This window comes from Oncorhynchus kisutch, unplaced genomic scaffold (genome assembly GCF_002021735.2).
Source record: "Oncorhynchus kisutch isolate 150728-3 unplaced genomic scaffold, Okis_V2 scaffold3965, whole genome shotgun sequence".
Classification (NCBI taxonomy): Eukaryota; Metazoa; Chordata; class Actinopteri; order Salmoniformes; family Salmonidae; genus Oncorhynchus; species Oncorhynchus kisutch.
This window is the reverse complement of record NW_022265910.1, coordinates 111,196-125,000: the sequence shown is the minus strand read 5'-3', so window position 1 is coordinate 125,000 and position 13,805 is coordinate 111,196. Positions and strand designations below refer to the sequence as shown.

At 39.8% G+C, this 13,805-nt stretch overlaps 1 protein-coding gene across 1 annotated transcript in view; it reads right to left on the bottom strand.

Annotated features, from left to right (window-relative positions):
• Positions 1-13,805, bottom strand: part of LOC116372533 (uncharacterized) — a 135,289-nt gene that overhangs the window by 37,132 nt on the left and 84,352 nt on the right. Inside the window, 2 exon segments of the mRNA XM_031821357.1 lie at positions 1-152; positions 10,046-10,175. The exon segment at positions 1-152 is cut by the window's left edge and continues 47 nt beyond it. Coding sequence (XP_031677217.1) covers positions 1-152; positions 10,046-10,175 — 282 coding nt within the window.

Genomic DNA, 13,805 nt, shown 5'->3' with positions numbered 1-13,805 from the left:
CATAGCGTTGGTCAGGTTGGTGGTGGGTTCTCCGTTAACAGCCAGGATAGTGTCCCCGACTCCCAGCCTCCCGTCCTGACAGACAGACCCTCCACGGACCACTGACCGGATCAACATCCCTGAGCCATCCTTCATAGCACTCACTGTCAGGCCTGTTAACACACACACACACACACACACACATATATATACCTGTAGTAGCACTCACTGTCAGGCCTCTTAACACACACACACACATATATATATACCTGTAGTAACACTCACTGTCAGGCCTGTTAACACATACACACACAAACACACATATATACACTACAACACATTGTAGTTACACTACAACACATATACCTGTAGTTACACTACACCACACTACAACACATATACCTGTAGTCACACTACACCACATATACCTGTAGTCACACTACAGCACATATACCTGTAGTTACACTACAACACATATACCTGTAGTTACACTACAACACACTACAACACATATACCTGTAGTTACACTACAACACATATACCTGTAGTTACACTACACCACACTACAACACATATACCTGTAGTTACACTACAACACACTACAACACATATACCTGTAGTCACACTACAACACATATACCTGTAGTTACACTACAACACACTACAACACATATACCTGTAGTCACACTACAACACATATACCTGTAGTTACACTACAACACACTACAACACATATACCTGTAGTCACACTACAGCACATATACCTGTAGTTACACTACAACACATATACCTGTAGTTACACTACAACACACTACAACACATATACCTGTAGTTACACTACAACACACTATAACACATATACCTGTAGTTACACTACAACACATATACCTGTAGTCACACTACAACACATATACCTGTAGTCACACTACAACACATATACCTGTAGTTACACTACACCACACTACAACACATATACCTGTAGTCACACTACAACACATATACCTGTAGTTACACTACAACACATATACCTGTAGTTACACTACAACACACTATAACACATATACCTGTAGTTACACTACAACACATATACCTGTAGTTACACTACAACACATATACCTGTAGTTACACTACAACACACTACAACACATATACCTGTAGTTACACTACACCACACTACAACACATATACCTGTAGTCACACTACAACACATATACCTGTAGTTACACTACAACACACTACAACACATATACCTGTAGTTACACTACAACACACTATAACACATATACCTGTAGTTACACTACAACACACTACAACACATATACCTGTAGTTACACTACACCACACTACAACACATATACCTGTAGTCACACTACAACACATATACCTGTAGTTACACTACAACACATATACCTGTAGTTACACTACAACACACTATAACACATATACCTGTAGTTACACTACAACACATATACCTGTAGTCACACTACAACACATATACCTGTAGTTACACTACACCACACTACAACACATATACCTGTAGTCACACTACAACACATATACCTGTAGTTACACTACAACACATATACCTGTAGTTACACTACAACACACTATAACACATATACCTGTAGTTACACTACAACACATATACCTGTAGTTACACTACACCACACTACAACACATATACCTGTAGTTACACTACAACACACTACAACACATATACCTGTAGTTACACTACACCACACTACAACACATATACCTGTAGTTACACTACAACACATATACCTGTAGTCACACTACAACACATATACCTGTAGTCACACTACAACACACTACAACACATATACCTGTAGTTACACTACACCACACTACAACACATATACCTGTAGTCACACTACAACACATATACCTGTAGTTACACTACAACACATATACCTGTAGTCACACTACAACACATATACCTGTAGTCACACTACAACACACTACAACACATATACCTGTAGTTACACTACAACACATATACCTGTAGTTACACTACACCACACTACAACACATATACCTGTAGTTACACTACAACACACTACAACACATATACCTGTAGTCACACTACAACACATATACCTGTAGTTACACTACAACACACTACAACACATATACCTGTAGTCACACTACAACACACTACAACACATATACCTGTAGTTACACTACAACACATATACCTGTAGTTACACTACAACACACTACAACACATATACCTGTAGTCACACTACAACACATATACCTGTAGTTACACTACAACACATATACCTGTAGTTACACTACACCACACTACAACACATATACCTGTAGTCACACTACAACACATATACCTGTAGTTACACTACAACACACTACAACACATATACCTGTAGTCACACTACAACACATATACCTGTAGTTACACTACAACACATATACCTGTAGTCACACTACAACACATATACCTGTAGTCACACTACAACACACTACAACACATATACCTGTAGTTACACTACAACACATATACCTGTAGTTACACTACACCACACTACAACACATATACCTGTAGTTACACTACAACACACTACAACACATATACCTGTAGTCGCACTACAACACATATACCTGTAGTTACACTACAACACACTACAACACATATACCTGTAGTCACACTACAACACATATACCTGTAGTTACACTACAACACATATACCTGTAGTTACACTACAACACATATACCTGTAGTTACACTACAACACATATACCTGTAGTCACACTACAACACATATACCTGTAGTCACACTACAACACACTACAACACATATACCTGTAGTCACACTACAACACACTACAACACATATACCTGTAGTCACACTACAACACACTACAACACATATACCTGTAGTCACACTACAACACACTACAACACATAGACCCGTAGTCACACTACAACACACAGACATAGAGACGAACACAAACTCAGGTCATGTCATTATAGCTTTAAAAAAGAGAGAATGTGTTCTCTTCAGTTTACCTGGTTTTAACACAGCTGACACCTCTGATAGTGTCGATGTTTAATTAACACAGCTGACACCTCTGATAGCGTCAATGTTTTAACACAGCTGACACCTCTGATAGTGTCAATGTTTAAACACAGCTGACACCTCTGATAGTGTCAATGTTTAAACACAGCTGACACCTCTGATAGTGTCAATGTTTAAACACAGCTGACACCTCTGATAGTGTCAATGTTTAAACACAGCTGACACCTCTGATAGTGTCAATGTTTTAACACAGCTGACACCTCTGACAGTGTCAATGACAGAGGTAATGTTATGAGTGACCCCACAGTGGGGTTTCACCTCCAATAACAGAGGTAATGCTCTGAGTGACCCCTCAGTAGGGTTTCTCTTTATCTGATTGAATTGGGGCCAACTAGTTGTACAAGGACACAAACATGGGGGATCCGTCTGCGCTCACAGACAGACAGACACACACACACACACACACACACACACACACACACACACACACACACACACACACACACACACACACACACACACACACACACACACACACACATACAGAGTGGAGGTGGGGAACAGGTGACTGTTGGGTTAACCCCCAAAATTGAACTAATGCCAAAGCTGACAGACGGCTAGCGTGCAAACACACACACACACACACACACACACACACACAGACAGATACACACACACACACACACACACACACACACACACACACACACACACACACACACACCTCAGTGTCAAAGGTACAAAAAGGGTTTTAGGAAGATTAAACAAACACAGTTGCACACACACATGGCTTTAAGAGGCTTTGGCTATCTAGTATTCAGCAAGGATAACACACACACACACACACACACGTGGCTTTAAGAGGCTTTGGCTATCTAGTATTCAGCAAGGATAACACACACACACACACACGTAGGACCACACACACACACACATGGCTTTAAGAGGCTTTGGCTATCTAGTATTCAGCAAGGATAACACACACACATACACACATAGGACCACACACACACACACAAACATGGCTTTAAGAGGCTTTGGCTATCTAGTATTCAGCAAGGATAACACACACACACACACACGTAGGACCACACACACACACACAAACATGGCTTTAAGAGGCTTTGGCTATCTAGTATTCAGCAAGGATAACACACACACACACAAACATGGCTTTAAGAGGCTTTGGCTATCTAGTATTCAGCAAGGGTAACACACACACACACACATGGCTTTAAGAGGCTTTGGCTATCTAGTATTCAGCAAGGATAACACACACACACACACACACACACACACACACACACACACACACACACACACACACACACACACACACACACACACACGTAGGGCCACACACACACACACACACATAGGACCACACACACACACACACACACACGTAGGACCACACACACACACACACACACACACGTAGGACCACACACACACACGTAGGACCACACACACACACACACGTAGGACCACACACACACACACACACACGTAGGACCACACACACACACACACACACGTAGGACCACACACACACACACACACATGTAGGACCACACACACACACACACACATAGGACCACACACACACACACACACGCGTAGGACCACACACACACACACACACACACACACACACACACACACACACACACACACACACGTAGGACCACACACACACACACACACACACACACAAGTAGGACCACACACACACACACACGTAGGACCACACACACGTAGGACCACACACACACACACACACACACACACAACGGGAAACACAAACTTGTGGAGGAGTGCATTAGGACTACACACTAATCACATCACATCTACACCAAGGGACCACACCAACACACTATGAGCGTACACAATTTGAAGGTAGATCAAAAATAAATGACGTTTTATGTATGTTTAAAATATATAGTTTATTGATTTTTTTATTTCTTTCTTCTCTCATTACATTCAAATTACAATACAATCATAGTGCATATGGGTTACAGCCACATAGACGATCACAGTTATTGACCTCTGAGAGACGCTACAGTGAAAGGTCTGAACACGAACAGACAGCACTTTCCTTCACAGCAACTGTATATAAATATATATATATATATATATATAAATGTATATAAATATATATAAATATATGTAAATATATATAAATATATATATAAATGTATATAAATATATATATAAATGTATATAAATATATATAAATATATGTAAATATATATAAATATATATAAATATATATAAATGTATATATATATAAATGTATATAAATATATATAAATATATATAAATATATATAAATATATATAAATATATATAAATATATATAAATGTATATAAATATATATAAATATATATAAATATATATATCAATATATATAAATATATATAAATATATATAAATATATATAAATATATATAAATGTATATAAATATATATAAATATATATAAATATATATAAATGTATATAAATATATATAAATGTATATAAATATATATATCAATATATATAAATATATATAAATATATATAAATATATATAAATGTATATAAATATATATAAATATATATAAATGTATATAAATATATATATAAATATATATAAATATATATAAATATATATATCAATATATATAAATATATATAAATGTATATAAATATATATAAATATATATAAATATATATAAATATATATATCAATATATATAAATATATATAAATATATATAAATATATATAAATATATATAAATGTATATAAATATATATAAATATATATAAATATATATAAATGTATATAAATATATATAAATGTATATAAATATATATAAATATATATAAATATATATAAATATATATAAATATATATAAATATATATAAATGTATATAAATATATATAAATGTATATAAATATATATATCAATATATATAAATATATATAAATATATATAAATATATATAAATGTATATAAATATATATAAATATATATAAATGTATATAAATATGTATATAAATATATATAAATGTATATAAATATATATATAAATATATATAAATATATATATCAATATATATAAATATATATAAATATATATAAATGTATATAAATATATATATAAATATATATAAATATATATAAATATATATATCAATATATATAAATATATATAAATGTATATAAATATATAATCTGTAAAGATAACATTGAGTAATATAATATCACATTAACTATCATCGTGTAACCACTTATTTTTGTCTGTAGGTTTTTGTCTTTGTTTTAGTCTTATTTTTGTCTGTAGTTTTTTTTTTAAGACAGACATTTTTCGACAACCCAGTTAATAAAGAGGCTAGTAAGAATCCACAAAGACCACAAAGACAGAAACAAAGAAATTAAAAAGCAGTTTCACGCATTTGTGAAGAAACCGTCTCAAACGAACAAGAACTAAAGTGTAACGCATTTATCTTCACAAACAAAACAAACATGAAACAACACCCCCATGCATTCCCCAAGGCAAGAAACAAAACATCACAGACTTACAAAATGTTCTCACACACACAACCATCTCTTTTTTTTTAACAAACTACGTGTTAAAAACAAACGAGACGGTCACATAAACAGTGTTCTCACATATGTGTGTTCTAACAAACGATGGGGTCCACAAAACAAAACAAACACGTATTCTCACAAATCTCTCACAACTTTCTCAAATGTGTTCTCACAAAAAGGTGAGTTCACCAACAAAAAAAACACATGTTCACACAAAACTGCCAAAGCCATACCATACACAGTACAGTAAGAAATATATATATATATTTATACATGTAGAGCTGTAGAACACATGTATGTGTTGGTGTAATTTTGAACATCTAATGTTGGTAAGGTGTCAGGCAAGGTAATAATTATAAAACACACCTTAGTGCTAAAATAACAACGATATGCTCACAACATTCTGTCATCCCAAATGGACCAACAATAATTCCACAAAGCATTCTAGGTCTGAATGCTCACAACATTCTGTCATCCCAAATGGACCAACAATAATTCCACAAAGCATTCTAGGTTTGAATGCTCACAACATTCTGTCATCCCAAATGGACCAACAATAATTCCACAGAGCATTCTAGGTCTGAATGCTCACAACATTCTGTCATCCCAAATGGACCAACAATAATTCCACAAAGCATTCTAGGTCTGAATGCTCACAACATTCTGTCATCCCAAATGGACCAACAATAATTCCACAGAGCATTCTAGGTCTGAATGCTCACAACATTCTGTCATCCCAAATGGACCAACAATAATTCCACAAAGCATTCTAGGTCTGAATGCTCACAACATTCTGTCATCCCAAATGGACCAACAATAATTCCACAAAGCATTCTAGGTCTGAATGCTCACACACAAAGTAAAGTAAAACTAATGCAGAACTTTGATACGTTTAAAAATGGATTCCGTAGTCCGGGAAACTAACTTCTCTAAAGTGATGGCAAATAACCAAATCAATAACATGACTATAATCCTACCATGTTGCTGACAAACCTAGAGACAAAACAGACAGTTGTCACTGGCATTCCTGTCATTACAGTGATGATGACAATGTGGCAGGTAGCCTAGTGGTTAGAGGAGGCAGGTAGCCTAGTGGTTAGAGGAGGCAGGTAGCCTAGTGGTTAGAGGAGACAGGTAGCCTAGTGGATAGAGGAGACAGGTAGCCTAGTGGTTAGAGGAGACAGGTAGCCTAGTGGTTAGAGGAGGCAGGTAGCCTAGTGGTTAGAGGAGGCAGGTAGCCTAGTGGATAGAGGAGACAGGTAGCCTAGTGGTTAGAGGAGACAGGTAGCCTAGTGGTTAGAGGAGGCAGGTAGCCTAGTGGTTAGAGGAGGCAGGTAGCCTAGTGGTTAGAGGAGGCAGGTAGCCTAGTGGTTAGAGGAGGCAGGTAGCCTAGTGGTTAGAGGAGGCAGGTAGCCTAGTGGTTAGAGGAGGCAGGTAGCCTAGTGGTTAGAGGAGGCAGGTAGCCTGGTGGTTAGAGGAGGCAGGTAGCCTAGTGGTTAGAGGAGGCAGGTAGCCTGGTGGTTAGAGGAGGCAGGTGGCCTAGTGGTTAGAGGAGGCAGGTAGCCTAGTGGTTAGAGGAGGCAGGTAGCCTAGTGGTTAGAGGAGGCAGGTAGCCGAGTGGTTAGAGGAGGCAGGTAGCCTAGTGGTTAGAGGAGGCAGGTAGCCTGGTGGTTAGAGGAGGCAGGTAGCCTAGTGGTTAGAGGAGGCAGGTAGCCTGGTGGTTAGAGGAGGCAGGTAGCCTAGTGGTTAGAGGAGGCAGGTAGCCTAGTGGTTAGAGGAGGCAGGTAGCCTAGTGGTTAGAGGAGGCAGGTAGCCTGGTGGTTAGAGGAGGCAGGTAGCCTAGTGGTTAGAGGAGGCAGGTAGCCTAGTGGTTAGAGGAGGCAGGTAGCCTAGTGGTTAGAGGAGGCAGGTAGTCTAGTGGTTAGAGGAGGCAGGTAGCCTGGTGGTTAGAGGAGGCAGGTGGCCTAGTAGTTAGAGGAGGCAGGTAGCCTAGTGGTTAGAGGAGGCAGGTAGCCTAGTGGTTAGAGGAGGCAGGTATCCTAGTGGTTAGAGGAGGCAGGTAGCCCAGTAGTTAGAGTGTTGGGCCAGTAACCGCAAAGGTTGCTGGGTCAAATCCCCGAGCTGACAAGGTAAAAATATATAATTCTGCCCCTGAACAAGGCAGTTAACCCACTGTTCCCCAGTAGCCTAGTTAAATAAAGGTTCAGTTCTCTGTCTCTTTCACAGTCAACAACATGGGTTATCTTAACAGAGGTCCACTCTCTCTTTCACAGTCAACAACATGGGTTATCTTAACAGAGATCCACTCTCTCTTTCACAGTCATCAATATGGGTTATCTTAACAGAGGTCCACTCTCTCTTTCACAGTCATCAATATGGGTTATCTTAACAGAGGTCCACTCTCTCTTTCACAGTCAACAACATGGGTTTTCAGAGTTCCACTCTCTCTTTCACAGTCAACAACATGGGTTTTCTAATTAACAGAGGTCCACTCTCTCTTTCACAGTAATCAACATGGGTTTTCAGAGGTCCACTCTCTCTTTCACAGTCATCAACATGGGTTTTCAGAGGTCCACTCACTCTTTCGCAGTCAACAACATGGGTTATCTTAACAGAGGTCCACACTCTCTTTCACAGTAATCAACATGGGTTTTCAGAGGTCCACTCTCTCTTTCACAGTCATCAACATGGGTTTTCAGAGGTCCACTCTCTCTTTCACAGTAATCAACATGGGTTTTCAGAGGTCCACTCTCTCTTTCACAGTCATCAACATGGGTTTTCAGAGGTCCACTCTCTCTTTCACAGTCATCAACATGGGTTTTCAGAGGTCCACTCTCTCTTTCACAGTCATCAATATGGGTTATCTTAACAGAGGTCCACTCTCTCTTTCACAGTCATCAACATGGGTTATCTTAACAGAGGTCCACTCTCTCTTTCACAGTCATCAACATGGGTTATCTTAACAGAGGTCCACTCTCTCTTTCACAGTCATCAACATGGGTTTTCAGAGGTCCACTCTCTCTTTCACAGTCATCAACATGGGTTATCTTAACAGAGGTCCACTCTCTCTTTCACAGTCATCAACATGGGTTTTCTTATTAACAGAGGTCCACTCTGTCTTTCACAGTCATCAACATGGGTTTTCTATGGGGTGCCCTTAATAAAAAGTGCAAGTCAACATTCTTCCTCTCTCTCTTTCTCTCACGTTTTCAACTTGATTGATTGAATTCAATACGACTTTATAAATTCAATAAGCCCTTTTAACAGATATTCCCTTATTAAGAAACACCAGTCTTCACCTCAACTCCTGAAAAAATCTTTGACTTCCCTCGATTATCAGCTTCTCCTCCTCTCCGCCCAGTATCGCCGTGCCGACGACGTACACGCACAGACACCCCGCCACAATGAAAAACACCGATAACATACCAAGGCTACGGTTGCCCCTGACAACATCGATCGTCCTCTCAAAATGGCTGCCGAAAGAAGGGGGGGGGGCCAGGAGCTTATCGCCGTCCTCCATGTTGCCGCTGGAACAATGACGTGGAGATTTCTCGTCCTGAGAAAGATAACAGAAAATAAAAGGGATGAATCAATCAATCAACGGGAGGACGGATGAATGAACTGATGGATGACTGGACAAAAAATGACACTGATCCAGCTGGCCCAATGACACTGATCCAGCTGGACCAATGACACCGATCCAGCTGGACCAATGACACCGATCCAGCTGGCCCAATGACACCGATCCAGCTGGCCCAATGACACTGATCCAGCTGGCCCAATGACACTGATCCAGCTGGACCAATGACAACGATCCAGCTGGCCCAATGACACCGATCCAGCTGGCCCAATGACACCGATCCAGCTGGCCCAATGACACTGATCCAGCTGGCCCAATGACACCGATCCAGCTGGACCAATGACTCTAAACAGGAAATAAACTAACCTATAGAGGGAACAGTGTTGTATCTACAGGTCAGTACAGGAACCTATAGAGGGAACAGTGTTGTATCTACAGGTCAGTACAGGAACCTATAGAGGGAACAGTGTTGTATCTACAGGTCAGTACAGGAACCTATAGAGGGAACAGTGTTGTATCTACAGGTCAGTACAGGAACCTATAGAGGGAACAGTGTTGTATCTACAGGTCAGTACGATACAGGAACCTATAGAGGGAACAGTGTTGTATCTACAGGTCAGTACGATACAGGAACCTATAGAGGGAACAGTGTTGTATCTACAGGTCAGTACGATACAGGAACCTATAGAGGGAACAGTGTTGTATCTACAGGTCAGTACGATACATGAACCTATAGAGGGAACAGTGTTGTATCTACAGGTCAGTACGATACAGGAACCTATAGAGGGAACAGTGTTGTATCTACAGGTCAGTACGATACAGGAACCTATAGAGGGAACAGTGTTGTATCTACAGGTCAGTACGATACAGGAACCTATAGAGGGAACAGTGTTGTATCTACAGGTCAGTACGATACAGGAACCTATAGAGGGAACAGTGTTGTATCTACAGGTCAGTACGATACAGGAACCTATAGAGGGAACAGTGTTGTATCTACAGGTCAGTACAGGAACCTATAGAGGGAACAGTGTTGTATCTACAGGTCAGTACAGGAACCTATAGAGGGAACAGTGTTGTATCTACAGGTCAGTACGATACAGGAACCTATAGAGGGAACAGTGTTGTATCTACAGGTCAGTATAGGAACCTAAAGAGGGAACAGTGTTGTATCTACAGGTCAGTACAGGAACCTATAGAGGGAACAGTGTTATATCTACAGGTCAGTACAGGAACCTATAGAGGGAACAGTGTTGTATCTACAGGTCAGTATGATACAGGAACCTATAGAGGGAACAGTGTTGTATCTACAGGTCAGTACAGGAACCTATAGAGGGAACAGTGTTATATCTACAGGTCAGTATGATACAGGAACCTATAGAGGGAACAGTGTTGTATCTACAGGTCAGTACAGGAACCTATAGAGGGAACAGTGTTGTATCTACAGGTCAGTATGATACAGGAACCTATAGAGGGAACAGTGTTGTATCTACAGGTCAGTACAGGAACCTATAGAGGGAACAGTGTTGTATCTACAGGTCAGTACAGGAACCTATAGAGGGAACAGTGTTGTATCTACAGGTCAGTACAGGAACCTATAGAGGGAACAGTGTTGTATCTACAGGTCAGTACAGGAACCTATAGAGGGAACAGTGTTGTATCTACAGGTCAGTATGATACAGGAACCTATAGAGGGAACAGTGTTGTATCTACAGGTCAGTATGATACAGGAACCTATAGAGGGAACAGTGTTGTATCTACAGGTCAGTACAGGGACCTATAGAGGGAACAGTGTTGTATCTACAGGTCAGTACAGGAACCTATAGAGGGAACAGTGTTGTATCTACAGGTCAGTATGATACAGGAACCTATAGAGGGAACAGTGTTGTATCTACAGGACGATACAGGAACCTATAGAGGGAACAGTGTTGTATCTACAGGTCAGTACAGGAACCTATAGAGGGAACAGTGTTGTATCTACAGGTCAGTACAGGAACCTATAGAGGGAACAGTGTTGTATCTACAGGTCAGTACAGGAACCTATAGAGGGAACAGTGTTGTATCTACAGGTCAGTACAGGAACCTATAGAGGGAACAGTGTTGTATCTACAGGTCAGTACAGGAACCTATAGAGGGAACAGTGTTGTATCTACAGGTCAGTACAGGAACCTATAGAGGGAACAGTGTTGTATCTACAGGTCAGTATGATACAGGAACCTATAGAGGGAACAGTGTTGTATCTACAGGTCAGTACGATACAGGAACCTATAGAGGGAACAGTGTTGTATCTACAGGTCAGTACAGGAACCTATAGAGGGAACAGTGTTGTATCTACAGGTCAGTATGATACAGGAACCTATAGAGGGAACAGTGTTGTATCTACAGGTCAGTATGATACAGGAACCAATAGAGGGAACAGTGTTGTATCTACAGGTCAGTACAGGAACCTATAGAGGGAACAGTGTTGTATCTACAGGTCAGTACAGGAACCTATAGAGGGAACAGTGTTGTATCTACAGGTCAGTATGATACAGGAACCTATAGAGGGAACAGTGTTGTATCTACAGGTCAGTATGATACAGGAACCTATAGAGGGAACAGTGTTGTATCTACAGGTCAGTATGATACAGGAACCTATAGAGGGAACAGTGTTGTATCTACAGGTCAGTACAGGAACCTATAGAGGGAACAGTGTTGTATCTACAGGTCAGTACAGGAACCTATAGAGGGAACAGTGTTGTATCTACAGGTCAGTATGATACAGGAACCTATAGAGGGAACAGTGTTGTATCTACAGGTCAGTACAGGAACCTATAGAGGGAACAGTGTTGTATCTACAGGTCAGTATGATACAGGAACCTATAGAGGGAACAGTGTTGTATCTACAGGTCAGTACAGGAACCTATAGAGGGAACAGTGTTGTATCTACAGGTCAGTATGATACAGGAACCTATAGAGGGAACAGTGTTGTATCTACAGGTCAGTACAGGAACCTATAGAGGGATCAGTGTTGTATCTACAGGTCAGTACAGGAACCTATAGAGGGAACAGTGTTGTATCTACAGGTCAGTACAGGAACCTATAGAGGGAACAGTGTTGTATCTACAGGTCAGTACAGGAACCTATAGAGGGAACAGTGCTGTATCTACAGGTCAGTATGATACAGGAACCTATAGAGGGAACAGTGTTGTATCTACAGGTCAGTACGATACAGGAACCTATAGAGGGAACAGTGTTGTATCTACAGGTCAGTACAGGAACCTATAGAGGGAACAGTGTTGTATCTACAGGTCAGTATGATACAGGAACCTATAGAGGGAACAGTGTTGTATCTACAGGTCAGTATGATACAGGAACCTATAGAGGGAACAGTGTTGTATCTACAGGTCAGTACAGGAACCTATAGAGGGAACAGTGTTGTATCTACAGGTCAGTACAGGAACCTATAGAGGGAACAGTGTTGTATCTACAGGTCAGTATGATACAGGAACCTATAGAGGGAACAGTGTTGTATCTACAGGTCAGTATGATACAGGAACCTATAGAGGGAACAGTGTTGTATCTACAGGTCAGTACAGGGACCTATAGAGGGAACAGTGTTGTATCTAC